The sequence below is a fragment of the Talpa europaea genome (genome assembly GCF_964194135.1).
Source record: "Talpa europaea genome assembly, chromosome: 6".
Taxonomy (NCBI): domain Eukaryota; kingdom Metazoa; phylum Chordata; class Mammalia; order Eulipotyphla; family Talpidae; genus Talpa; species Talpa europaea.
The window spans coordinates 137,664,136-137,691,310 of NC_140072.1; the positions used below are offsets into that span (position 1 = coordinate 137,664,136).

The following is a 27,175-nucleotide window of genomic DNA, read 5'->3' on the forward strand; positions in this document are numbered from 1 at the left end:
CTGTGTCGGGCCTCACCTGGCTGGCCTGGGGAGCCGGGGCTTCCCGGGAAGCCCGCGTGTCCTTTGTCGCCAACGGGGCCGATGGGGCCAAAGCCCGGAGGCCCAGGGGGGCCGATGTCACCACGACTGCCAGGGAACCCCACGCCTCCGGGGGGTCCACGCTCTCCCTTCGGTCCCACGGAGCCCTGCGGTGGAGCAAGCACGGCAGCCCATCACGCACACGCCCGCCGCGCTCCAGCGCCGGCGAGGAGAGCCGAGTCCAGCCGCCCTGCTGGCCGCCGACCTCCCCTCAGCCCGGGTCACCGCGGGGGGATCCCAGCACCCCTCCCCGGATCTCGTCCCGCCCTGCCTGCCTGGGGAGCCCACCCAGGGCGAGGTCTCCAGACCGGAATCTTCTAAACAAAACCTTGACGCCACGCACGTTACACCTCCCCTCCCTCCCACGCTGGGTCTTCCGGTCCCCGGCTATCACCCCCGTGGTGGGCTCAGGGGCCCACGAGCAGGAGGCCAGCTCCCCCGCAATTGCCCCCAGCGCACTGAGGAGAAGCCACGTACCGGGGAGCCCTTGGGGCCGGGCAGTCCGCTGAGGCCGTCTCGTCCTGGGGTGCCTGCCCGGCCGGGCATGCCAGGCTGTCCCGGGAAGCCGGGGTCTCCCTTGTCCCCCTTGAGGCTTATGTCAAAGTAGATCTCGCCGGGCTCTCCCTTGGCTCCTGGGTGGCCCATCAGCCCCGGAACACCCTGAGGGCCCTAAGCAGAAAAGCAAAGCCCGGTGACCCCTGGAAAGACCCACCCAAGCAGGCCGAGGCCAGAGCCGCCACCAGGCCCTGAGCAGACCGCACTGTCGCCCACGCCCACGCAAGCCACCTCTCCCAGTGCCCAGAGACCAGGCGTGGGGGGGGGCCAAGGTGGCAGGGCCGTGCCGCCCACGGCGGAGGGCAGCTGTCCTGTCCCCCACGAGGGCCAGTGTCCACTGAACCTGGCAGCAGCCACTGGACTCACTGAACATGGACTTCCAGGCCCAGGAGCAGAGAAACAGCCCTGGCTCCCACGCGGGCTGGGGTCTGCGTGTTACGGAAACCACACGCTGCACCCTGGACTCTGCGGGCGCCTGTGGGATGGGGCCCAAGGGGGCAGGGGGCCTCTATGGGAGAGAAGGAACCGGGACGGGGCGCTGGGGGCCCAGAATCACTCGCCAGCACGGGGTGGGGTCAGCCTCCCCAGAGACTGTGCTGGCCTCTCCAGCTCCCGGACAGCTAGTCCTCAAGGCGTGCCCCGTGGGCCCTCCTCCTCCAGACACAGCTGGGGCGCGGGGAGAGGCGCCTCGGCCTGCGGGGCCTCCTTCCCCGCGGCTCTAGCCTGGCGCACGGGCTGCGCTGGAGCGTCCGCAGGGAAGGGCACCGCGCAGTGTCGCCCGGCGCTCTCCTGGCTGGAAGCGTCAAGCTTCTAGCAGATTCTTTGACAATGATGACCTCGTCAGCTGTCAACCCATTTAATGGTGAAATCCAGATTTTTGTAAGTGGCCTGGATGCCGCGTGGCTCGGCCGGGGCTTCTTCGTGGAAACATGTCAAGCTCCTAGGCCACGACTCTTGAGAGCAACGAGTCAGATGCTGCCTTGAAATTCAGCGCTGGCCACGTGAGGGGGACAATTGGCCACTAGGTTCCTGTTCTGGGAGCAGTACTCCCCTGAGAAAAGTTGGGGTCACCCCCAGTAACCCCCCCGCAGGCTCACGGGCTCCCTAGCGCAGGACAGAAGTGCCATCTGGGCCGGGGGACGCAGGGCCCCCAACCCTGTGGGTCCGCTCCCGGGGTGCCCCGCTGGGCCCCGACAGTGCTTCAGCCTCCAGTCAACCCCCAAATGCAGAGAAGGCCGGGGGGCAGTGAGACCGTGGAGCTGGGACCCCACTTCAAATAAAGGGGAACTCGCTCTCTTTCCCAGCGAGGTGCCCAGAAAACAGCTTTCAGACGCTTCCTCCCGCTGCAGGAAGGAAGGGCCCCCGGGGAGGGCGTGCGGGACTGGGGTTCAGCTGCCCGTTTCTGTGCATTTTCTCCCTCCCCGGGATGTCCCCTCGGCCGGCCCACCTTCTCTGCTCTCTTCCCTTCTGCCTAGATTTGCAGCCGGGGCGGGCGGCGGGCGGGCCGCAGCCAGATGGAGCAGGACGTCCTCGCCATAAGCGCCTCAGCCGTCTCCGAGCCTGAGAAGGTCTTTGATCCCCGCCCCTCAGGGCTCCCAGCCCTGAGCCGCTCCTTGTTTAGAAAGTTTTTTAAACAACTGTGACGGCTAACTTAGCTCCCCAGGCACCAGGGAAGGTCTGGAAAGCAGAAACCCAAGATCGACTTCAAAAGGAGAAAACTACGCGGAATTCCAGCTGTTTCATCCCCATGTCAACTGACTTTTGCTCTGATCTGCCTTTATAGACGCTTCCTGACATACTTTTTTAAAATCACGGATTTTACAGAGCCACGTCATGAAAGAACATGGCTAAAGACTTGACTTTCAATTTATGACAGAAGGAAAAAAGGGCAGAAAAGAGGAAGGAGAAGAAAAGGCTCTCGGGACACCTCGTGCGCTCAGCGCCCGCAGAGCAGACAGGCGGCAGGCCCGGGGCGTCCACGCGCAGAGAGAGCTGACGACATGCGATGAGAAAGCTCTCTTCAACATGTGAGACTCTCCCTACCCTCTTTCTGGCTCATGGTGTCTTTTAAAACAGAATGAAAACGATAACAAGTGAGCAGCTGCTCTGTCTAACCGGAAAGGCCCGGGCCGGGGGCTGGCGAGCCGTCCACGAGTGAAACGGCATCTTTCAAACGCTGGCGTCGGTGATGGGCATTTTCAAAACGCTCCCTGCTTTACCAAGGAGCACTCTGCGCCCCGGACGGAAGCAGCCGCTCTTCCCGGTGGAGGGGACGGGCGCGGGCAGACGCAGGCCTCAGCGCCCGCGGGGCGGCCAGGAGCCGGGGGAGGGACAGCCCACGGCCACGCCTGCACCCGGCAGCCACATGGTTTCTGACCAGGTGAGCAGCCAGCGGTGGAGATGGTTCTGGACCTCACAGCCCTCCCCGCTCCCCAGGCCCCCGACGGCAACAAAGGGCCCCACTCCCGCCAGGTGCGGGGCAGCCGCCCCTGCTGGCCACGCGGGTCACTTACGGGCAAGCCTTCCAGGCCGTCCTTGCCGGGCACGCCTCTGTCGCCCTTGGCGCCTGGCTGTCCCGGGAAGCCTTCGGGAGAGGGGAGAGGCGTCAGCCGCGGCCCAGGCACCCCCCCGAGTCCCAGACCCGAGACTCTCCAGGACTCGAGAGAGAGCACACGGGTCTCTGCGTGAGGCGCGGGTACAGGGCCCGAGGCAGCAGTGGACACGGGAGCTCGCGCCCGCCCGCCCACCTGCCCGGGCCCTCCAGACGCATCCGGGCAACTCCCCCGGGGACCCAGGAGCCTCGTGACAGACCAGGAACCAGGAACGCCTGGCAGACTCGCAAGTGGGGCCCCTTGGCCCTTCCCAGCAGTGTGCACAGGTCCCAGGGCGCTGACCGCTGACCCCACTGCCAGCTGTCCTTCCAGTCTGCGAAGGGTCCCCCCATCCCCTCTCCCCTGGGACTCACCTATTTCTCCAGGGGGACCCTGAGGACCGGGAGGCCCACGGAGCCCGGTGGTGTCGCAGATGAGGCAGCTCTCTCCTTTCTGACCTAAGGAGGGAGACAGAGGGGTGGACGGTGAGGAGTGGACAGAAGTCCCCATGGTGTCTCCACAGAACGGAAGTGCCCAGAGGGCCAGCACCAACGGTGCAGGTCCTCCCGGGCTGCGGAGCCAGCGGCGGCCCTGGTGCCCCTGTGCCCGCACTACCTCAGCACCATCACGGGACCCCGCCCAGCAGGGCAGACCCCGCCCTGCCAGAGCAGCCGGAGCCCAGGAGTGCCCCGGCCACACCTCACAGGACCCTCCCGATGGTCTGCTGCGGAAACCCCTCACTTTGACTTGCTGCTTCAGCCAAGGGGGCTCTGGCCTAGACCTGACCCCTGCCCTGGGCACTGCTCCCCACTCCCCGCCGGACAGCCCACGCTAGCACACACGCAGCTACAGGCTGCACCCCAAACAAGGCATGATCTAAACCTCTTACCTTTCTCTCCAACCTCTCCCGTGAGCCCGGGGTGCCCCGGAGTTCCAGGGGGACCCTGATCGCCTGGGGGTCCAGTCTGGCATTCCACGATTCCATCTGAAATGCATTGAGAGTTGTGGGGTCAGATGTGCCTGCAAGCCCACAGCGCCCTATTGTCAACAGCTGGGACCTGCGGGCAGCCTGAGTGTCCAGCAAGGGACAAAGGGGGCGAGAAAACCTGGCGCCCCAAAGTAACAAAGCTCAGAGGACCCACACAGTCAACTGTTGGGGTCTCCACCTTCTAGTCACGTCTGTTTGGTGAATCGTTTATATAGGACTCAGATGTTTTTTCTAGCTAAAGTGGGACCAATGATACATATTTTTTCTTAGGCCGTGCTTTCCACAAGGGACAAGGCGTGATGGGACAATCTCCAAGCCAGAGCATGAGCTGCGCCCCTGCCCGCAGGACGCCGTCCTGGCGCCGGGGCTGCTCCCCACCCCAAGGGCGGCTCACGGAGACACCCTGGGGACCCCTCGTTGGCTTCACGGGCCAGGTTGCCAGCAGTGAGCTGTAAACAGCGTGAGCTGCGGTGCGGAGGGCCAGGTCATGCGGCCGAGGTCGTGAGGCTCCTCCCCTGCTTCTGCTTCTCCTGCAGAACAGCGGGCGCTGGCCCCCAGGCACGAAACGCCCAGCCCACCAGTACCAAAGCTGTGGGTCAGCCCACAAACTGCGGGGGCTTCCGCCTCTGTGGCTGCCATCGCTATTGTAAGACAAACGGCTTCGGGCCACCGGGTGGGGAGAGAGGCGGGCTTCCACGCTTCCGAGCACCTCAGCTCAGGGAGGGCCAGTGGCGCCGGTCCCGCCCACAGTCCCTCCGCCGCAGCCTGGGCAGCTGAAGCCACAGCCCCGCAGGCTGCGAGCACGCTGACCCCACGGCCTCCAAGAGGCGCCCCCGAGAGACGAGCTCACAGAGGTGGTGTCCAGGCTGGAGGCTTCACCCTTGTTCCCAGGCGCATCCCCCCCAGGCCAGCGCGACCGCAACAACCTGCAGGGCCTCTAGCTCCGCCTGAACAGACTCCGCGGAAGAGCCTCGGTCAGGCCAAGAGCACCTGGGGCCAGGCCCAGGGTGGCCTCGAGCACACAGCACCACGGCAGCCCCTTCTCGGGGTCTCCCAGGGCAACCCAGCACTGGGGGCCTGCATCTCCCAGGGGGCAGGCCGGGACGCACGGCAAGGCTGGTGGCCGGCCAGCTGGCCCCGGCCCCGTGGACACTAGGGCCTCCTCCCAGACATGCAGAGAGAAGGGCCGCAGGAGGAGGGGCCAACGGGCGCCCCGCTGGCAGTCTCCACGTTTCCCAGAGCCACACGAGAAGGGGGTGTCCCAGGGAAGTGACAGCTGGCCCCATACCACCCCCGGCGACACGTCCAACTGGCCTTTCCTAGGGAAGCTGCAATCGGAGCCCAAGGAGGGCCCAGGGGCTGCACACGGAGACCCTCACAGAGCGTGATGCCCAGAGGGCTCGGAGCACGGGGCGAGACCCCAGTGCATCAGGCATGTCCCCACAGTGACACTAGCAAATCCTCTGGAACATTCTTCACTTTGCCCTGGGATCATGGACCCAAAACTGAATCAAGAGCTTAGGCCCTGTGCTCAGCTTTGCGGGGGCCGGCTGACGTCGGGAAACCCACGCAAAGCGCCGCTCACATCTGAGGCCGCCAGCACGGCCCCGCGGTGTGCAGCCGGCCCCCACAGCAGCCCCCAGGGGCGCATCGGTGTGATGCAGCCCAGAGCACCAGGCGGCGCTGCTCGCTGCTCGCAGAGGGAGACGCGCAGCTCAGCAGGTCTGGACACAGGAGCCTCAGGGCCGGCAAGACGGGCTTGGCCCTTTGAGCAGCTTCATGACCGTGGCCGTGCCAGCCGTGGGGGCGACAGCAGCCGCGGACCCGGTGTGAACCCACCGTCACGCATCGAGCACCCTGGACCTGAGCGCCCCGCACCCCACCCTCCATGCAGACCAGCCCCGGAGGGACTCACTGGTGTGGCCGGGCCGCCCCGGGGGGCCAGGAGGTCCAGGGGGTCCCGGGAGCCCGTCCTGTCCACTCTGGCCTGGCAGAGACGCTCCTGGGACGCCACGGTCGCCCTTCTCTCCCCTCTCGCCGGGGAAGCCGGGGGGGCCGGGCTGCCCCGGGACCGGGAAGCCTGGAAGAGGAACAGAAGAGGGTCAGCCTAGGGTTTCTGCCTCTGCTCGCGGCGCGGTGCTCCCACGGCGAGGGCAGGCCAGCCCGTGGGGCGGCCACCTGCAGCCGACAGCCGCCGGCCGCAAGCAGCCTGGGGGAGGGACTCGCCGGTGGATGGTAAAAGCCCGAGACTTTCTTTCCGGGCACGTGATGTAAAGGCCGCAGAGGGGGGCTCGGGCACACTTAGGGCATCAGCGGAAAGAGCCACGAACCCAGGCGCATGGTCCCGGTTGACAGCAGAGGAAAAGCCGCAGGCCAGTTAGGGGGAGCAGGGGGTGCAGTAAAAGGGTTTGCAGTCAGGGCAGGAGGCCTGGGCACAGAGCAGAGTCCAGCACCAGCACTTTAGGGGACAGATACCACGGCTTAGCGACCTGAGTGGGCAGGTGACGCTGCGGGGGCCTGGCCCCGGAGGCTGCAGGAGAAGAGGCACCTGCCATGGGGAGGAGGAGCAGGAGGGAGGGGGCGCCCCCACCCCCAGGACCCAGGCAGTTCTGTCCTCTGGGTCAGGCAGAGCAGCAGCCTGGGCAGTGCAGAGCGGGGCTGAGCCCAAAGACAAGGCCTCCGAGGGGCAGATGCAGCTGGCCGGCTCGGGACTGAGAACAGGGGCGTCCCGAGATGGGGGAAGAGCCTGCCCGTGCTGGAAATCGGGGCGCCTGGTTGCTGAGGGGGTGGGGGCCGGTGGGGGGCAGGGCAGTGGTCGGCCCGAGAGGCAGGGCCAGCCTCCCTGTATAACTTACAGGTAAGCCCCCCACCAGCCCGTGTCCTCATAACTGACTGGGCGGCCACACTGCTGACCGCTCCGTGCAAGCCTTGCACTTGCGTGAGGACGTAAGCCACAGAGATGTGGCGCAAACATCCTGAAAGCGTCCTTTAAGGGTGCTCACCTGGAGGGCCCGGCTGGCCTTGCAATCCTGGCAACCCTGAAAAAGAGGGGGAGACAGGCCCACTGAGCAGCTGCGCTGGTTCACTCGGAGCCGGGTCGCTGCTCCAGGGCAGAGCCTGGGGCCTGACAGCCAGCCCCATGGGCAGGAGCCGCCCCACGGGCTGCAGCCTGAGGGCAGCAGCAGCAGCAGCAGCAGCAGGTCCTCAGGGCGGGAACGGGCATCCTGGGGGGCGAGTGCCCAGGGCGGAAATGGAGAGAGTGAGGGCAAGGGGAGCAGGGAGGCGCAGGGAGGGGAGGAGGGGGAGGGGGGGAAGGGAGGGGGTGATGGGATGGGGAGGGGTGAGGGGAGGGAAGAGGAGGCACAGGGGGAAGGGAGGGGACTTGCCTTTGGGGCCGGGCTCCCCTCTCAGCCCCGGAGGCCCCGGGTACCCGCGGTCTCCTTTCTCGCCCAACGCGCCGTCGCCCTGGACGAGAGGAGCGCAGGTGAGCGTGTGGCGTCCACGCACCGCGGGGAGGGGGGCGGGCGCAGGGGCGTCTGGAGGCGTGTCCCGTGGACACGGTGCGGCCCCCACCCCCGCGGAGGACCCCCGGGCAGCGGCTTCCTCGCCAGTGATTTGTGGCTGAGCTGCCAGCCGGGCAGTCGGGAGCCGGGAGCCGAGGCTCAGGCCCGGCGTCCCCAGGGCCCGCAGCGGCGCGCGAGGGCGTCTCCTCAAGGGCGGACAAACACCCTCGGTCTCCTCCGGCAGCCGCGGCAGAGGTGTTGCTTGTTTTTAAGCGGCCTGAGTGGGGACTTCCCGAGGCCTTGGGGCTGGGCCAGACACACTGCTGGGCTGTTAAAGGAAGCGGCCTGGCCCGCCTGACCGCCACTGAAGCCACGCGCGCCACACGCTGCCCGCGATCCTGCGACCATGAAGGCCGCTGCGGGAACCTGCCGGCGCCCCAAGGTAAAGCAGGTTGTTCTAGTCCTGCTCCCGAAGCCCACTAGGTGGGACAGGCAGCGGGGCGTACGTGGGGGGCGGAGTCCCGGGGGGCAATGCTCTGCTCCAACAGCCTCCTGAAGTGTGGGGGGAGCCATCCAAAGCCCCCAACACACACACACGCACACGCACGCACACACGCACACATGCAACCTCACACACAGCCCACAGCGTTGCAAGGTGGGCAGAGCCAAGCACCGCCGCCTCCCCAGGGCCCCGACACAGACGGGCGCATGGCCACCGACGGCAGCAGGACGCGCTGTGCCGTGGGACTGTGTCAGGTCGCTTGTGGACAGAAGCTGAGGCGTGACTCGCAAGACTGAAACTCGTTTTGGTAGGACGGGCGGGTGCGCAGCAATGGCCCATTTCCTGGGAAAGTCCCCAGATGCGCAGCTAATATTTTTATACACAAGCAAATCTTTTCATTTGCAGTGGTCAAAGGTTGGCAGGAATTGTCAAAATACGACAGAGTGAGCCCCGAACCCCAAACCCCAGGCCACACAAACTCTCAGGTGCCCCTCCGAACACGCAGCCCCCGCGGGCAGACCTCCCACGCAGCCCCTGCGCAGCTGGTACTCACGATGCCGGGTGGGCCCGGGGGTCCCGCTTCGCCTTTGTCTCCCTACAAAAGGGAAAAGAACGTGGCTGTGCTTTTCCATTGTAAAGGTGTCCTGCAGAAAGCGGCGCTGGAGTTTTCTGGGTCTTTTTTTTGGAACACCAGAGAAGGTGGCCGCGTGCACTGAAACCCCCTCCCGGCCCTGGCCACACCCCATCTCAGAGAGGCCCTCGCGGACGGCCTGTCCACACCAGGCCGGTGCTGCCCTCAGCCCCCAGGGGTCACTGCTGGCTGAGTCAGCACCTGCAGGTTCTCAGTCACAGGACAACAACTAAAATGAAGAGAGGAAGATTTGCAAACACATTTCCTTAGAGAAATCCTTTACCCGAGGGTTCTGATTCGGCTGTCTGAGCCTGCCCCGCCCGCGCTAATAAAGGGCATTTATGGTTTCTCGGCTTCTCTTCAAGCCAGCCAGGCCTGAGCGCATCGGGGGAGTAAACCCCACCTGCCTGGGGCTGACCGTCCCCGGGGCCGGAGACCGGCCCGTCGCCTCACAGAAGGACGGGGCGACGTGCCGTGACCCCCCACGGGCCGCCTTTCCTTTCGAACGAAGGCGTCAGCCCGCAGCTGCACGTTTGGGCTTTTCCCACTTCAGTATGAGACACTTTAGAAATATCCTGGGACTTAAAATCTCAGCTGACACAGTCCCAGCGCGTCTTCCACGCAACAGCCTCAGCTTTTCTTCTCAGAGCCTGGCCGCAGCGGGCGCCTGTGCCCTGCTCGGGGAAGGCCGTCCCCGCGCTCGCGAGCCGTGCGGGCTGCGCGGGCCTCAGCCCCCCTGCAGCGGAGACCCCGCGACCAGCTCCTGATCAAAAGGCAAAGCAGCCGCGGGGGTGGCCACGGCCAGGCTTCCCCAAGAGAGCCTCGGCGTCGAGGCAGCAGGGACACCGGCAGGAACCGCGACGTGGAAGGGACCAGACAAGTGAGAGAACACCTGTCACCACAAAGACGTGGAAATCGCCTCAACGCCACACAGCAACCGGCACAGGGACAGGCACACTGGCCAGCACCGAAATGGCCGCAAGTTATGCTGGAAAGTGGACACAAGACGCGTCCAGCAAGGAGACGGTCACTGCTGACCGCGTCCAGGGTCGACAGACCGGGCTCTGCTGTCTCGTCACGGCCTCCTGCTGCACAGCCCACTGCCTACGATCAGGACAGACTAGCCCACTACAAAAGACACAAAAACCTGACGGGGGGAGTTTTTCTTTAAAGCGTGACATCACCAGTGAGCCCCCGAGAGCTGTGCTGAGGGGCACATGGAGCCCGAGGCATTTTTCGGTCTGGGGTCCTTGGTTGTGGGAGACACGTCTCGGTTGAACTACACACGGAGGTTGAAAAATCAGAATCAACATCACGTTGTCATTTACCTTGGCGCCGTCTCGGCCGGGGAGCCCCCCGTACCCCGGGTCTCCGCGGGTGCCCTGGAAAGAGAAGACGGGGTGGTCGTTAGCCGGCGGCGGTCACGTTCGCTTTCCAAAATTGCAGAGGAGACTTACCGGACTCCCTCGCTCTCCCTTTTCACCGTCTTTTCCAGGCTTTCCCTGTACAAAAGAAAAGGCGCCCCATTAAAACTTCATTAAAGATGAAAATGGAGAGGCCGTCCAGCGGGCTCTGATTCAAGCACAGGCGTCCCCGCTTTTCCGAGGTTCATGTTTGGCCGCGAGGCTGGCACGGAAAAGCCCTACATCCCCGCCTGCTTTTGCTCCCCAAAAGAACCCCCAGGGCAGTTTCCACTTTCAGCAAGAGCGGGCGCGCGGGAGCAGCCGTCAGCGTGTCTGCGGAGCCGGCTCCCCGGGCCTGCGCCCCCGGCCTGTGCTGGCCGCAGTCCCGCTTCTGCCACCTGCTACACTTCTTGACGTCTAATGTATTTTTGGTGTGACGTGGTAGGTTATTTTGGGGGTCCAGAAACAAGCAAAACTGTGTCCATAGAAATGAGAGCTCAGTGTGCTCGCCGCGAGCCGCTTCAGCCCAGGCGGGAGAGCGAGGCTGCCCGCCCCCGGCCATCTCCCCAGGAGCCCGGGCCCCAGCGCGGCAGTGCAAGAGCTGGCGTGGACCCCGGCGGCCAGAGGAAGTCTCGGAGAGGAGGCCTCTTCAGCGCCTGCCCGCTGACCCGCGCAGGTTCGGCACCGCCACACCGGCCGCACAGCGGACCCCACAGCAGCGTGGAAGGGCTACGCAGAGCCCTCGCCTGAACAGGGGTCTGCCGGGTCATCTCAGGGCAGAAGCCAGAGGCGGCTCGGCCTCCCAGCTGGTGGGCCTTGTGCCCGGGACTCGCAGGAGCAGCCCTGGAGCCTCTGCGCCCCGGGATGCCCCCCTGGGTGCTGGCGGGAGCTCGGCCTGACCCAGGGGCAGCAGCCAAGGCAGCCTGTGCCCGAGCGGGCGGCAGGGGTGTGCAGAGAGGCCAGCAGGTGGCAGCTCCCAAAGACCCCCTGCAGCTCCCAAAGACCCTCCCAAAGAGGCCCCGCCTGTTTCGGGAGGGCCTCTGAGCGATGCAGGGCCACCCTCCCAAGGACATCTTCGAAGGGCTCCCCCCTCCTGCACGGGGGCTTCAGGGAAGCCCACGGAGAACAGGACAGCCAGCCCCCCAACACACACACAGCCTCGTCCATCCTGGGGCGGGGAGGCGGTCACAGCGCAGAGCCAGAGCCGCTGGGAAGCACTTACCCGGGGCCCTGGCTTGCCAGGTTCGCCTTTCTCGCCGAGGCCTGGCCTCCCCTGCAACGTCGAAAATGAGGACGTATTAGACAGAAGGCAGATACTGAATTACGGAAATACTGCACGTCAGGGGAGGTGCACTGCACGCAACATGCAACTCGTATTACGCTGCTCCACACAAAAGGATGATGGTGAATTCAGAACTCACCTGAAAGCCAGGTTCGCCTTTTTGACCCTAAAAGGCAATCATTTAAGGAGAGATGAGCGCTCGGGACGGCCGCGGGAGCCCGTGCGGGAAGGCGAGCCTGCCCCGCTCTGGCGGGCAAGCCCAGGGCCCCCCGCCCGCACCCCGCGCCGGCCGGCCGGGGCTGCGGCTCCGGGACGTGCTCCTCGCAGCTGGGCCTCCCGCCCGCCTCAGCCTGTCTCCCTCGCCGACCCAGCCCACCCCGACGCGTCGCCCTCCCGGGCCCTGCGTGGCGAGTGGGCTTCACGCCGCCTCCCGGCACAGTCCTCCCGCCTCTGCTCTCGGGAGGCTCAGGGCCTGGGGCTGTGGCCTAGAAGCCGTTTTCCAACCAGGCTGAGCCCAGCCGGGGGTGCGGAGTCAGACCCAGTTCCTCTCTCCCCGGGCGGGAGCGCCGGCCTCACCTTCTCTCCTTTCGTGGCGTACTCGCCCTTCTCCATGACCTGAGCCTGGCCGGGGACCCCAGGAGGCCCGGTGGCGCCCTGGTCGCCCTGCGGAAGCCAAATTAACCAGGTGTGAAGACAACTCCAGAGAAAAGAGGTGCAGAGGAGGGGGAAACCCTGAAAAAATCCGCTTTTAAAATGTAACTGGAGGGCCTCCCTGGCGGCGCAAGGGATTAAGCACCGCACTATGAAGCACGACGAGGCCATCCGCAGCCTCTGCAGCACGAGTTCCATCCCCGGCCGGCCAGGGAGCAACCCCCAGGGCGCAGCAGCCCTCTCCTGTCTCCTGCTGCTCCCCTCAGCAGTGGGTTTCAGCGGACCCGCCTGTTCTGCTCCCCACGCTGTCTCTGGTGAGTCCCCTCACCCCACTCCCACACCTCTGGCCTGTACCCCAGCTCTTGTGTGCATAGATAAATAAATCTTTAAAAAATAAAATAAAATAAAATGTAACTAGACCCTGCTCCAGGGCATCTTGTGCCACAGAAAATGAGGTCTCAGCGGGACAATCTGAAGGCCCTGGGCCCGACGGCAGGAGGAGGCTCCCTGGGTCAGGCAGCCCGTCTCGGCAGGCGCAGCGGCCCTGAGGCACAGCAGCACACGCCACGAGGCGCCGCGGCCACGCATGTGAGTGCAGGACACAGCCACGCCTGACCCTCTAGTCTGCGCTGGACTCTGGGGAGAGGGGAGGCGGCTGGAGCTGAGCCAAAAAGAAGAGACCCAGGAGAAGCTCCTCCCCAGGCACCGGCCCACGGGAAGTGGGGCGAGTGCCCAGACGCTGCCCTCCCGCCAGACCTGGCTGTGCCCGGAGACCCTGCCGCGCAGCACACACTCACCTTGTCGCCTTTGGGGCCTTGGAAACTTAAGCCCATTTGTCCCTGTGGATTAAAAATTAGACTTCCATTATTAGAGCCACCTACTTAGTTCAAAAAACATCCAGCAAGCGTCACATAAAATGCAACAGATGGTGGATTTACGGCAACAGCCTCCACCCACAATCACCAAAACGCTGTCAAGACAGTTGGTGATGGTCTTGGGGTCAAAGTCTATTAAAAATGTCTTGTGAAGCAGTAGTGACAGGGAAGTCTGTAGAGGCAATTTTTTAAAAACGTAAGGCTTTTAAACTCTGACTTTAGGAAAAATCAGCAATTCCAAAATAACGACTAAAGGGTAGACGGGAAGAGGGACGGATGGGCGGGCGGGCGGATGGAAGGATGGAGAGACAGACGGATAAATGGGTGGGTGCTGAAAACAGAAGAAATTATGCTCTTCAGACACTTCCCAGGAAGACTGAACGGATGAAATGGCAATTTCGTGATGATCTTATACTAACGCCAAAGAGAATGAAAAAGCCCTTTACCTTTTCGCCAGGGGGGCCGGGAGGGCCGGGAGGACCCTGCAAGAAAGCACACACCAGTTCACACGGCTCCCGCCCCGGCCACCCTCGCAGGCCTCTCTGAACTGGGGCTCCCTTCAGACCCCGGGGTCAATGTGGTCATTTACTCACGATCTAAACATTTTCCCCGTGCTGTGGAACTGTACAACTTTGAACGTCAGCAGAAATGAGTGTGGGCGAGCGCCTCCCTGGTGGCGCAAGGGGTTGAGCACCACACTATGAAGCTGGCCACAGCCTCTGCAGCACGAGTTCGATCCCCGGCCGGCCAGGGAGCTACCCACAGGGCACAGCAGACCTCTCCTGTCTCCCCGCTGGTCCCCTCAGCAGTGGATCTCAGTGGATCTGCCTGTTCTGCTCCCCACTCTGTCTCTGGTGGGTCCTCTTAACCCCTGCATCTATGGCCTGCACCCCAGCTCTTCTATGCATAAATAAATAAATCCTAAAAAAGAAATTAGTATGGACGATTATTAAGAGGGACAGAAATGCCTCCAAATCTTAGCCCTCGTGCCGTGGGGTCCACGTAAGCCAAGACCATGCCAGGCTCTCGGACAGTGGGTGACATGGCCAGCCAAGCCCTCTGTGGGCCCAAACCCAAAGGGATGCTTGTCCACGTCGGATCTAGTGGTTTATCCTAAAAACCACAACAATTCCTTCAAGTGAGGGGAAGGCATTGAAGTCAAAAAATTTTAGCCTGCGCGTTATAACCATTTAAAAGAGAAGGAGCAGTCATGTTTTACTCCCCCACACAAAACCACCTGTTTACGACAATACAAAATCATTTATTTATAAGAAAAAAGAATTACTTAAAAATGAAAAAAAATCACGTATTTACAAGCCGAGGGGGAAAGACACCTTTCCCAGCACGGGCGGAACTGCTGGATTGGAGCAGTTTAAGATCAGCGGGTGGCCCGGGCTTCCCCGCGCACGGCCCACGGATCGCCTCCCGCTGAGCCCCGCCCCCCACAGGCTGCTCCCTGAGAACAGCCCCAGACACCCCAGACTTACCGGTGGTCCGAGATATCCCGGAGGCCCCACGGGACCCTGCAGGCCTGGCAGCCCCGGGGAGCCCTGGAAGCGGGGAGGAGAGCGTCAGCACCACCTGCGGGCCTGCCCTGCCCTGCCCAGCGCGCCGAGCGGTGCTTACCGGTGTTCCAGGGGGCCCTGGGAACCCTCTTTCACCCTTCAAGAGGGTCCCGGGAATGTGGCCGAGGATCTCACCCGGGTCTCCCTGTGGGACGAGAGTCGGAGGTCAGGAAAGCTGACGTTCAGGTAAAGCAGCGGACACCTGCTGGGCGCGGGGCCCTGGGGGACGGCTGCCCGGGGATGCAGACTGGGGCGGGGCGCTGAGTGACCCCGCACGCTATGGGATCGAGCGAGGCCTGGGGCGCCGGGCTGAGGTGCGGGCTCAGGAGGCGCCTAGGGGCTGGCCTGCCGGAGCCCGGAGGGCTCACCTGTGCGACCCCCGCCCACCCCGGGCAGAAAACACTCGAGGCATCGAGCTCTGGACTGTGGGGTTGCGCCCACGCGCGTGACTTGTGTGCCCGTTACAGGCGACAGGCCGGACGCATGCGCCAGGGTTTCCATGAACAAGTCACCGAATCACAGGGTCTCTCTCTACGTGCCTTTGCTCAGACTGAATCCGGGAAACTAAAGCGACGTACGTACCTTCATCCCTGGTAAGCCGGGGGGGCCCTGGAAGAAGGAGGGGGCCGTTAGCTTGGTTTTTCTTAAAGCACCATTAGCATGGAGACACGGGGGGAGCAGGGAGGGGAAGGAGGAGCAGCAGCGGCCGGAGGCGAGCCCCGGCCTGTACTCACAGGGTTTCCAGTGAAGCCAGGCAAGCCGGGGGGGCCCAGGGGCCCTCTCTCGCCCTGCGGGGACAGAGACGGTCACTCGGGGGCCTGCAGAGCCAGCGGGACACCCGTCCTGCAGGTGCCCCACCCCAGAGGGGTGCGCTGGTGGCTAACATCATCTCCTAAAGTGCCTCACGAGCTGTCCTCGGAGACGTGTTTGCGGGTGTCACTAGTGGAGGCAGGATTACTGACAGCAGTTTTAGGGTAAAAGCCAACAAAAAGAAAGGCCGATGAAGCCTTCCCTGAGGCCCCAAGGGGCGTGTGCCCCTCCGAAGTCGAGGGCTTTACCTTTGTGCCGTTGCAGCCCGGGATGCCGGGGGGACCCGGGGGCCCGTCTTGGCCAGGAATACCCTGCAGTGGACAAGAGAGAGAAGTAGTGCGGGCGGGCGTATGGCAGGGGGGGCCCGGCTGTCACCCCACAGGCAGCCACCAGGAGAGGGGCGGGCTGGGCTTACGTACAGGCAGTCCTGGGTTGCCGGGGTAGCCCGCAGCTCCGGAGGGGCCCTGTGAGGACGCAGTGGACAGTCAGTGCCCTGGGCCGGCAGCCCCTCACCCTCCCGCTGCACAGCCGGCCCCAGGCACCAGCTCAATTGTGTGCCAAGGCACCGGCAGGGCATGGAGCGCTGGGCGGGCGCTGCGCCCGGGGCAGATCTCGCTGGAGTCAGTGGCGAGTCCGCCTCACAGATGACGCTGATGGCCTCAAAACCAGATTGCACAGGCACAGAACAGCCCTGTCCTCACACCTCCCTTGTACTTTCTCGCTTACAGAACACACCCTCGTGCCTGCACCTGCACCGCACCAGACGCACGCAGTGTGCACAGCGCACACGCACACACTGAACACCCACGCACGCGTCATTTACACAGACACCTCTGGCCTGGAAGGAGACTTACAGCCATCTCCGCTCATGGCAGGAAGAACAGTCACTGCTGCCTGAAGGCCCAAGTGCCACAGTTGGCCCCTCCCTGCAGCCCAGGACACGGGGCGCCCGGGCCGCACCCCACCCCCTTCACCAGGAACAAGGCAGAGTGAAAACCTTTGCACTTCACATCTGTCCTCTTTTCTCTCCTCCACACTTGCTGTCAAAGGTCATGGTTTCTGCCTCCCGGAGGGCCGGGGAGGGAAGGGGCGTACACACGCCCCCCCAAAAAAACATGTCTACAAGGACCCCGATGGGAACGAGCAGGTGGAGGACGAGCTGGGAGCTCCGCTGAGTGTGCAGGGGGAGGGAGGGGCAGGCCCAGCTTCGCCAGACTCCAAGGGGCCCCGGGGCTCAGCGGTGGGGGCTTCACCCCGCCAGGGTCACCAAGACAAGCGGCAACGGCACTCACGCGTGTCCCCTTCGTTCCCGGCAGCCCAGGTTCTCCAGTGTCGCCCTGCAACAAGCAGACGCCGTCAGACCACCGCGAGATGCCGGATCCCCTCCCGTCGCCCTCCCCGCCCGCTCACCTTCTGTCCAGGGGGTCCCGGCGGCCCCTCGGGGCCTTGCATCCCAGGAAAGCCGATGACGCCTTGCAGCCCCGGGAGGCCTCTCTCACCCTGCAAGAGAGCAGCGAGTCAGACAGAGCAGGAGCGGCCGCGCCCCGGCCTCGATGTGGGCCCCCCACCCCGACCACCGCGCACGTGTGCAGGAGCTCCGTGCACGGCCCGCGGGCGCCTTTCCACGCTCTCCGAGCCCGCGAGGGCAGGGATGTCCGCCCGAAGCAGCTGGCACAGCGCTCTCCGCTCACCACTTCCTGAACACTGAGTCACCTCTTGGGAAAATGGGATAATGAATAGTTGGGCTGTTTTCCCCCAAGTTGACTGTGATTTCATGCAATTAGTGGCCTCCTCCCGTGAGGAGATGCAAGGCCAGGCCGGGAGCAGAGTCCAGCGCTCTGGGACCCCCGCGGGCCAGCGCGGGAGGCTCTGCCGCTCCGGCCGGCCCTGGACCTCCCATCAGCAACTTTTAAAAGTGATTTTTTTCCCCCCAAAGCAAGAGCGTCCGTAATTATGGTCTCTGCCCTCACGGAGGACAAAAGAAATCAGAAACATTGTTCTTATGATGCCTTGTTCCAGGCACACCGTGGCCGCCGCGCACGCAGCAGGGACGGTCAGACACCCGCGGGGGGTTCGTCGTCAGCTGCCCCCGAGGGGAGAACACAAAATAAATCTGTGACGAGAAGGGGGTAGGGGGTTCAGGGGGCGGCGCGAACAGACGGAGGTGAGGACCAGAGCCGGGCCAGGCGACCGGCCAGGAAGAGACTGCGGGGTGGGAACGTGGAGGAAGGAGGCTGGAGTCGGGGCTCCCCCGAGGCGCCCGGGGGCAGGTGCGAGGGGCGGGTGGGGCGGCCAGCGGTTAGGCTGCAAGGTCAAAGCCAGAAACCCTCCAGCGCGCGGACACTCCCAGCCTCAGCCCAAAGCGGCCAGCGGCGGCGCTAAGAGCAGAGGAATTTGCGGCGACGGGAGAGCGGGTTCAGGGGTTCCCCAGGGGCATCAATCAGCTTGCGGGGAAACACACTGCGTGACGGGCCTCGCATACTCTATTCATGCCCCCGAAGCAGCACGTCGTCATGAGTTGCTTAAAACTCATGGCAGAAATGATGGGGCCTCCCTTGTGGCCCAGAGGTCACCACCGCGGCCTGAGTCTGATCCCCGGCCAGGGAGCTACCCACAGGGCGCAGCAGACTCTCCTGTCTCCCCGCTGCTTCCCTCAGCAGTGGGTGTCAGTGGATCCACCTGTTCTGCTCCCCGCTCTGTCTCTGGGGAATCCTCTCACCCCCACACCTCTGGCCTGCACCCGAGTTCTTCTATGCAAAAATTAATGAAATAAATAAATAAAAAGAATCAAAACGTTTAAAAAGATCCATGGCAGAAACAAAAGAGACAGAGCTCCCAGGGGCTCCTCTCCTCCGCCACCGGCGGGGGCTCTTATGAAGGCGGGAAGGCTGAGCTGGGGGCGCCGCCCCTGGGGTGTCTCCACGCTAGGCTAGAGGACGTGATAAGTCAGCCCGGGATTAAGAAGGCGAAGCCTGCAGCGCGCCGGCCCTGGCCCAGCAGCCCCGGGAGCTGCGAGGAGGGGACAGGGGATCCGGCGCGGACCCGACCCAGGAGGCTGCTCCCCGCCGGGGCTGGACGCTGGGGAGCAGGACGCTCTCCCCAGACTCCCCCACAGGAGAGCGGCTGGGCCGTCCTCAGCCCAGGACAAGGCGGGGGCCGGCTCCGTCACCCCGGCCGCCTCCTGCTTATCCAGACCCGGGGACATTGTACCCAAGAGAGCTGCGTCAGGTGCCAACATTGGGCTTTAAAAAAAAAAAAGAAAAGAGCAGCGGGCGGGGGTGACCCTGGATGACCCGAGCCGCCGGGGCGGGAGGAAGCTGGAAGCCGGCAGGCGCCCAGCACTGCGGGAGACGCGGGAGCACAGCCAGGCCGGGCGCGCGGCTCAGGTGCTACGATCACAGCTCCTCGCCGAGGGCGAGGCGGCCAGAGCCAGGGCGCTGGTTTCTAGAAGTTTCTCATTGAGTCAGCACTAAAGTCAGAAATAGAAACGAGGTCAGCTGCGCGGCTGTTCCGTTTCTAGGTCACTGGACCAAGCCGGTTCCCAGCGAAGCCTCCAACAGCCCCGACACGGCGTCAGCCTCTTGAAGTCCGTTTCACAGACGGGGAAAGGAGGGTGCGCCGCGGCCGGGCCCGGCGGATGCTCTGGCCGACCCCGCGCTCCTGGGAACAGAACCCGGAGCTCCGGACCCCAGTGCTGGCTCCACCGCGAGAACACAGTCTTCCAAATGTCACCAGGACGCTTAAGCAATCCAGGGCCCCGAGGGCTTTGAAATCAAGCGGCCAGAAGGAAGTGCCCCCACCGACACGGCTCTTGGCAGCGCCCTCGTATTTTTTTAACTTTCCTAATCTTTTGTTCAGACAAAAGTGCACATGAATAATCTAATATCCCGTCCCCCGTCCAAGATTATTACGGGCACTGCCGCTGAGTGGACAGACAGGATGCACATTCAAGCAGCGATACAATTAGCTGGCAGGCCGCGCAGGCGGCAAGCTGGCCGGCAGCCCGGCCCTCACGATCCCCCACCGGGAGAAGCCGGGAGCCGGGCGAAGGGCTGTGGCCGCGCCTGAGCCCCGTCCGCAGCTGGGACAGGCCGGGCGAGCACCTGGCTGGGCTCACGGCCAGAGGCAGGCAGGTGAACACCCAGAGGAGGCCCCTCCGCCTCCGGCTTCCCACAGAGCTCGAGGGTCAGGCAGCGACCTGGGGGCCGAGGCTCGGGCTGTCCGGTGACAGGTCGACAGAGGACCACAGAGAGGACTTTGTAGGCTGTTCTCCGGGACATGATGCAGCTCCGTGTTCATCCTCGGGCCTCAGGGCCGGGCGCTGCGCCGGTGAGCGGAGGGGGCCTGCGGACCCATGAAGGGATCCTGCCGCATCCTCAGAGGGGAAAACTCCAAACTTGAGAAAGGGCAAAATGCCACCATTTTAAACATGAAAAGGGACAGCACAGAGCTACGCACGCACCGAAATCAGCCCTTAAATTCGGCATGAAACAGCATTTCACGCAGGGTGCAATTTAAGAAGCCTTGCAGATTACGTTATGTAAATAAGGACAAACTTTTTAAAAAATCCATAAAATAAGGAAAGAAATGGTTCTTCTCGCAGGCCCCCTCTGCTTCCCCTCCTGTGAGCCGCTGAGGGCGTGAGCGCGGGGTGGGCACCGAGTGTGGGACGCGGGTCCCGCCAGCGGAGCTCCTGGAAGGCGGAAGCAGAAGTAGGGAGGTTCTAGCTTTGGGGGAAACGTAATCACCCACGAAAACTGAAGGGGACCCATCACAGACCCGGATAAGTAGAGCCCACTCCCAGGCAAGCTCTGGTTCCCGGAGAGGGGGGCGGACCCCGGGGCGACCCCCCTGCCTCCGCAGACGCCTGCAAGCAGGAGAGCGGTTTCCTGCCCCCTGGCACTCGGCTCCAACCTTGAGCTCAGTAAAAGTTGGGGTGCAGGTGGTAAGCCCCCGACGGCCCAGGAGGCCCTGAGCAGGCAGATGTGGAACCCAAAGGCACCCCCGGACTTTGAAAGGTTGGAAATGCAGCTACTGGTGGCAGGGGCTCCGGGCCCCTCCCCAGACGCCGGCCGTCCAGGCCCCCCCGGAGCCAGAGGTGGACGGGGGAGCAGGGCAGGGCATGGGGGCAGAGCCTCTGGGCCCTCGGTGCCCGAGACGCGGGGGCTTCTCGCGAGGTTCCTGCCGGGGAGCGAGCCCCAGCCGGCCGGCCGTGCGCCATGGGGCGGTGTGTGGTGCAGGCTGGAGTCTGTGGTGCGGGGGCTCGGCCCAAGCCCGGGCGCTCATGTCCGCGCCGGCGGCGACTAGACAGCTGCGGCGCTTCCTGCACGCCAGCGCCTGGGAAAGGGCCCCGGGTCAGCGACGAGCTCCAGGACGAGCCCTGGGAATTCTGTCCAAGCACCGGGCCTGGCCTGGGGGCAGAAACGCTGCCCCTGCGGGGGGAGGGGTGCGGGGGCTCCCCGGGAGGAGGACGGGGCTCTGAGGAGGACGTGAGAGCCAAGGGAAAGGGCCTCCCTCCCTGGGAGCCATCTCCCTGACCCGCGGCCTCTGTCTGGGGCCGCTCTCTCCCCAAGGCCTCTGGACTCGTCCTGCCCCTCTGAACCGCGGGGTGCTGTGGTCCACGGCAGTGTGGACGCCCCACACACGGGCGGCAGAGTCTCCCTTTGACCTGCAGGGCCCACAGCTTGTTCTTGAGACTCCTGGGGTACAGGTTGGGGCGGGTGTGTGGGACGGGCACGCGGAAGCGCCGGGGTGGGCACGCGGCTGGCACACGGGAACATAGCAGAAGCCTCTGTCCTTGTGCTCCGGCCCAGACTGCGGCTCGGACACTGGACTCTCCACCCCGGGGTCTCAGCACAAAATCCCAGCCCCCAAGATGAGCTCCACGTCCTGATAGGGTCAGAACAGGCCACCCACCACGCTACCCCGCAGGTGCCCCGGCCAGCATGCCCCCGGGTGCCCGTGTTCCAGGGCCGATCTGTGATGGAGAAACCCGAAGCTGGGACCTGGCCCGAACCCCAGGCCCCGGCCATCCTGGGGCTCCAGCAGGCGGATGTTGGCGGCAGAGCTGGACTCTCAGCACCAGCACCCCCCCACCCCCCACAGTGGTGGCACACGTGCCAAAAGGCAAGGCCAAGACCCGGGCTGGTTTCTGCTAGGACAGTCACTCTGGACACCACTGGCGGGGAGGCACGGAGCTGACGAGCCCTTCACGGAACCTCCCACGTGAGCAGCATTCGGAGGTGTCAAGTGGCCCCACAACACGAGCTCCTCAGGACGCCCCTAGATCATCTAAAGCAAACAGCCTGGCTGCTCGGGCGAAACGACAGGCAAGTCAGCGCTGACAGGTGTTGTGGCAAAGCTGCTTAAGATTTCCCAAAGGGCCTCCTGACTCAGGAAAGTTCCAGACACTCCCTGGCGAGCAGGGGGCAGCGGGCGGACACGGCCTGGGGCCGGTAGCGTGGGTCTCGCCATAGGTCTCTCCTGCTCCCTGAGAAACCAGACTGAGCGCTCCTGCCCCCGGCAGTCCTCGGCCCCAGATGCTTCTAAGTGCAAGTATTTGCAGTCGCTCCCCTGAGCGGCCGGCTCCCGGGTTAGCCAGGCCGCTCCTGCAGCCCCAGGCCCTGCCGTCCCACGCCCGCCGCGCCCAGCCATGCGCCAGTTCGTCCCTCAGGCCTCACGTCCTAGCAACACGCTGACACCCCGGGCCTCCGCCCACGCCTGCTCCGGGCTCCCGACCTGCCTCCGGGCACCTGCCAGCCCGCTGACCACTGCTCACACTGCACCCCGGCCCTCGGGCACCTCGGACCCGCAGGAAAGGGGTCCCGCCACCCGGGGCCTGGCTCCCCGCCACTGGGGGGCGCTGTGGGACCACACATTTTCCTGACCGCTGCACCTGCACGCAGGAGGCTTCTCCAAGCACTCATTATTCACTGTCATCAGATACTCAGCGCCAGGGAAGACATGAGCAGAGGCTCAGCTGAGAAAAATCTGTGTGATGAGACCTAAAAGAGCTTAGAACACTAAGGGAAAGAATTTTAGTTCTCATTTAAAATTTAATTAAGGTGAATCTAAAACAAGCAGCCTGAACCGAGACCAGGGTGGCAGGTAAATGCGGCAGCCCTAGGAAAATGGGAGGGATGGATTATTTTAGATTTTTTTCCCATCCATTTTATAAAATGAGGGTATTTGAATTCAGCCTAACAGTGTGTCCTGGAGAACATCAAGCCCTACAAAACTTGCCTAAAACAGACACACATACGACAGCAGGGAGGCCTCTGAGAAAGTCCCCGAGCACCCACTGTCAGGAAGCCTCATTTCTGGGGTCCTCGTCTCCCCCCTGCTTACAGGAAACGTGCGCTTTGGGTGATTTAATCCATTCTCCTGATCGGAGCCACTTGTGAAGGAAAGAAATCACCCCATTTTTAATGGCTTCCCCCGAAAACAGACAACATTGTCTCTTTCACCAGAACTTCACCATTAATCAACATGGGCCCCTCTTCTGTGTTTAAAAAGTTCCAAGGGGCTTTATCAAATTTCTGTGTAGTGGCTTCGAGACTTAGGGGAAGGAGAGAGACGTTTTCTCAAAAAAGGCGTTTGGCTTAACTTCCACCACCTCCAGAGCAGCGAGCCGGGGCTCCCGGGGCTGCTGGGGTGATGAGCCAGATTCCGAGGCCCCAGTTAGTGCCGCACGGCGGCCGCCCTGGAAGGGCTTCCCAGCACACAGCTGAGGATGTTATTAACTTGAGCTTGAAATGCAGGTGGGCGGGCGCCGGGGCCTGGAAGTGCGTGCATCCTGAGCAAAATTAGGGCACATGAAAGTCAGGAAGGACCGCGATCTGGGTCATGGATTTCTTTTCTTTTTCTTTTTTTTGGTCTGTGCTAAAAGTAAACATGAAAAAAATGCACAAGAAAGAGGCTGACAATAAAGTCACAATCACTCATGCAGAAAGCATGTCAGGTATTCTCCACACTTAACCTTGAGGAAATGACCACTTAGCAATTAAAGACTTTGTTTTCCTTAAAAAATGTGCTAACTGCAATTGTCTTCCAGGGCTGGGCTTGGAGGGGCCCTGGCAGGCAGCACAGAGGCACTTAGTAGGTGCTCAGGGATCTTCTTGAGGGGCGCAGGGGACGTGAAGACCAGCGAACGCAGGAGCTCCCGTGAGCCCGCCGGGAAGGTGCGTGGTGAGAAACCCTCGTTTTGAACTTGACCGCGAAAACCGGCGTCTGCCCTGAGCTGGGGAGCAGCGCCCCCGGGACCTGTCCACCCGCTCCTGGTGACCGCAGGGATGGTGCCTCCTGACCAGGAGGGGCGCCCACCGGGGAGCCGAGAGTCCAGCCCAGCCTCAGCGGCAGAGCTCGGGGAGGCGCGGCCACGCCTGCTCGCTTCACTCATTTCGCCTCACCTGAAACGGACGGACCGGCTCACTCAGACACACCCCTCTCCGTGCAGGTCTCGGGGCTCTGGGGCCCGTGGGTCCTCAGCGTGGCCTCGAAGCCAGGGAGTGTTTTCAGAGAGAACGAGGGGCCTGGCTCCCTCCCCCCGTCCCTGCGCCAGTCCCCGTCCTGCTCTACCGCAGCCTTGTTCTTGCAGCCAAATTTGACATTCAGAAAAAGAACTTCTTGGGTAGTTTTAAAATTTGACAACTTGAAGAAATTCCTCCTTTATCTTTGCACAGACGCTTTTTCTCAATGAACCCCGAGCGGACGCCCGAGGCCCCCGGCTCTCTGGGTGCGCCCAGCCGCCTGCGTCTCTGGGAACACGACCATCCGCCAGCAGCCACTTGGCCCTCAGCCCCCGGCATCTGATCCTACACAGGGTTGGCCCCAAACCACTTCCTGTCCCCCCAGCCACGCACTTGGCCACACCAGACCGCTAATAACCTCTCCCGGCATGTCGCAATAGTTTCGCGACTTCATCCATCACGCGCAGACCCTAGGAGATAAGCACAGCTGCGGGGAGGGCAGAGCGGGACAAAGCCACGTGGTCTCCCACCCCAGCAGAGGACCCCGGGGCCCGGGGCCACACCCCCAGGAGCCCAGGGACCCCGAGCGCGTCACGGAGCTGCCCCTGCAGTCGGCAACCACGGGCCCTGCAACCACGGGCCCTCACGCAGAGGAATGAAGCAAGACACTGAGGGGCTTTGGGGGTCCAAATTTTGGTTATAAAATTGGATAAGCGCATAGACTTGCATGGCCGACACACAGCAGGGACAGAAGGAAGAGCTGGTCCCTCCCTCCTGCTCGCTCCCCCGCCTTTCCTTCTATTGAGGTGACCCTGGGGGATGCAGCCCTCCAGGACCAGGACCGGGACCAGCTCTGTCCCCCCACCCCCTCCGGCCCCTCCTCCCCGGGGACCGCCCATTTGTTGCCCGAACCTGAACATGGGCCTTGTTTATGCTGAGTTTGTTCAGCTAAATACTTAAAAATTTCCTTCCCTGGCAGGTCAGCTCCCTTCCTTTCAAGGTTGTTCATAAAACTGGCAAACGTGCTTTCCGAAGATAACGTGGAGCTGCGCCACAGAGCAGGGCGGGGCTGAGGTTTAGCGTTAGGACCTACAGGAGGCCATTCTTGTTATCTCCACTTTGCAGGGGCTTCAAAGATGGCATTTACGGGACAGTTCCTTGCTTTTTTATTCCTGATCAGCTGATGCCGAGAGACCTGACAGCACGCTCGCCGGGCGTTGCTGCAGGGCACACGGCGCGTCTGTGAGTTAGGAGACATCAATGCCCGCCCGAAATAGAGCACAGGCTGCAGAGTTAAAAACATGTAAGATTTTCTGCATCTGAATTTTAAAGCTCAATCAGAAGACAGATGGGCCCAAATGTGAGTGTGAGAAGTGGTGGGGTGGGGGAGTGGAGGGGGGCCACACCTGTGCCCGGTCCCCAATCCTGGGGTGTGTGGCAGGAGCCCCCGATGCGAGAGGAGGCTGCTGATCCAGCCTGAAGTGACCTTCTTTGCCTCCTGCCCCAGGTACAAGAATAGCTGCTTTGGTAAAATCTCAAGCTCCCAAGGGAACTCCAGCCCCTGCCCCCCCCCACCGCCCCGGAGGCCCCCCAAGATCACCAGGTCTCCCGCCGTGGATGCTCGCAGGAGACTCCACACCACTGGGGACCAGGCAGGAGGGACAGCTCTCCGTGGCCACCGCTGGGCCTACCTCTCCAATGCCAGCGATGGCGGCGTCACGGGCCCACTCTCAAGGCCCCCAAGGACCAGAGTCCCACCGTGGACAATGACGCCGGAGCTGACCCAGGCCCGGACGACACCTTTGCACGGGGGCACACATGGGCATCCTGGGGCACTCCCTACAGCCACCCACCAGCCGGGGGGTCCTGACAATGCAGCGGGCACCGGCAAGGACACAGGCTGACCCCAGATCTAAGCCATCACGGCACTGTGACAACTGCCAAGCAGGTGACCAGTTCATGTCCAGGGCTGCCCGTGCCCGAGGGACTCGACAACGCGACAGACACAGGAGGGAGCTGCCCAGGCTGGGGCGAAACACCCGCTGGGGCGGGGAGTGACACATGCGTATTCTGAGTGTCACCTGGCAAAGTCAAGGCTCTCGGAGCCATAGGAGTCCGGGCTCCTCCTGCTCCTGGTGTGCAACACACGTCCCCGCCGCGGAGAGCAAGTTTCAATCCCCAAGGGCCGCCCGCGTGAGCACAGGGCGCTGCACTCTCTGGATGAGGCAGACGCTGCGGGAGGGTCCCCGGGGAGCGAGCCGCCAGTTAGTGGACACTTGGGATAAGACCAACTTCCTGCGGGCGAGTGACCAGCCTTTTCCTAATGACAGTGGCTCTCCGCCTGCTCCCTAGCCTGGGGCCTCACCCAAGGGTGTAAGAGTACGGAGGGGAAGCGGCCAAGGAGGGGCCACTGGCCATGGGGATGACACAGACCGGGCAGATGACACTGCGGAGGGGACACCAAGGCCAAGACACTAACCACAGGGATGACACACCCAAGAGGTGACATGGCCGTGGGAGTGCACTGCCCGTGGAGGAGGCACACCAACAGGGTGACACAGACCAGGGAGGGGACGGGCCGCCTGGAGCCGCTGTGAGCCAGGAAGAGGACATGGCCACTTTGCAGACACCACCACGGAGGGGACATGGGACTCCCTCCGGGCCAGCACAGCACAAGGGCCAATGCTGAGGGGCTCAGGCACGAGTTAGTGAAGGCACTCACGCAGCGGGGCCCCAAGGAGGGCTTCAGATGCAAGTGGATGAGCCGTAAAATACACAAAGGCAGAGAGGGCGTGTCAGGAAGCTTCTGGCACGACTCCTCATCCTGCAGGTTTTCAGACAGAAGGAGGAGAAGACCAGATGGCAAAGGACTCGCGCAGCGAACCTCAGGGCCGCAGCGTGAGAACCGGCCGCAGGCGGGCTGCTGAGTCACGCTCCCTTCCCAGCACACAGCGCCGCGGGAGCACCCAGCGGCAGGAAATGCCTCCTTGTCCAGGGCTGGCCCGCCGAGGCCCGGCCTTCCTCGCTCCAGATTAATGGGAACGTGTGACATTTACTGCATTTCCTGACATTTACTGCATCCCGCATTCCTGCCGGTAAACGGCTCACTGCCCTGAAAGGCCAGGAACGGCCGTACTCGGTCCCTCGGGCCTTTGCAGGGAAGCCCCGACATCAGAGGACATGGGGCATTTCCGCTCGGAAAGGGCTGCAGGGCTCAGATGCACGTCTGTCCCGTGGCGCTCAGTACCCTTCAGTCAGGGGGACTGGACTCTC

The 27,175-nt window shown here is 63.3% G+C and overlaps 1 protein-coding gene across 1 annotated transcript in view; it reads right to left on the reverse strand.

The window, feature by feature from the left end:
- The window catches only part of COL4A1 (collagen type IV alpha 1 chain), a gene marked incomplete at both ends in the record, with an annotated part of 85,686 nt that overhangs the window by 17,250 nt on the left and 41,261 nt on the right, over nt 1-27,175 (reverse strand). Inside the window, 24 exons of the mRNA XM_084235390.1 lie at nt 17-185; nt 556-747; nt 3,147-3,217; nt 3,599-3,682; nt 4,114-4,209; nt 6,128-6,292; nt 7,215-7,250; nt 7,599-7,677; nt 8,771-8,812; nt 10,177-10,230; nt 10,306-10,350; nt 11,474-11,524; nt 11,673-11,699; nt 12,110-12,196; nt 12,982-13,023; nt 13,506-13,541; nt 14,547-14,609; nt 14,686-14,769; nt 15,207-15,233; nt 15,359-15,412; nt 15,683-15,745; nt 15,854-15,898; nt 16,727-16,771; nt 16,845-16,934. Of these exons, the coding sequence (XP_084091516.1) occupies nt 17-185; nt 556-747; nt 3,147-3,217; nt 3,599-3,682; nt 4,114-4,209; nt 6,128-6,292; nt 7,215-7,250; nt 7,599-7,677; nt 8,771-8,812; nt 10,177-10,230; nt 10,306-10,350; nt 11,474-11,524; nt 11,673-11,699; nt 12,110-12,196; nt 12,982-13,023; nt 13,506-13,541; nt 14,547-14,609; nt 14,686-14,769; nt 15,207-15,233; nt 15,359-15,412; nt 15,683-15,745; nt 15,854-15,898; nt 16,727-16,771; nt 16,845-16,934 (1,747 nt within the window). The remainder of the gene's footprint in view (nt 1-16; nt 186-555; nt 748-3,146; nt 3,218-3,598; nt 3,683-4,113; nt 4,210-6,127; nt 6,293-7,214; nt 7,251-7,598; nt 7,678-8,770; nt 8,813-10,176; nt 10,231-10,305; nt 10,351-11,473; nt 11,525-11,672; nt 11,700-12,109; nt 12,197-12,981; nt 13,024-13,505; nt 13,542-14,546; nt 14,610-14,685; nt 14,770-15,206; nt 15,234-15,358; nt 15,413-15,682; nt 15,746-15,853; nt 15,899-16,726; nt 16,772-16,844; nt 16,935-27,175) is intronic.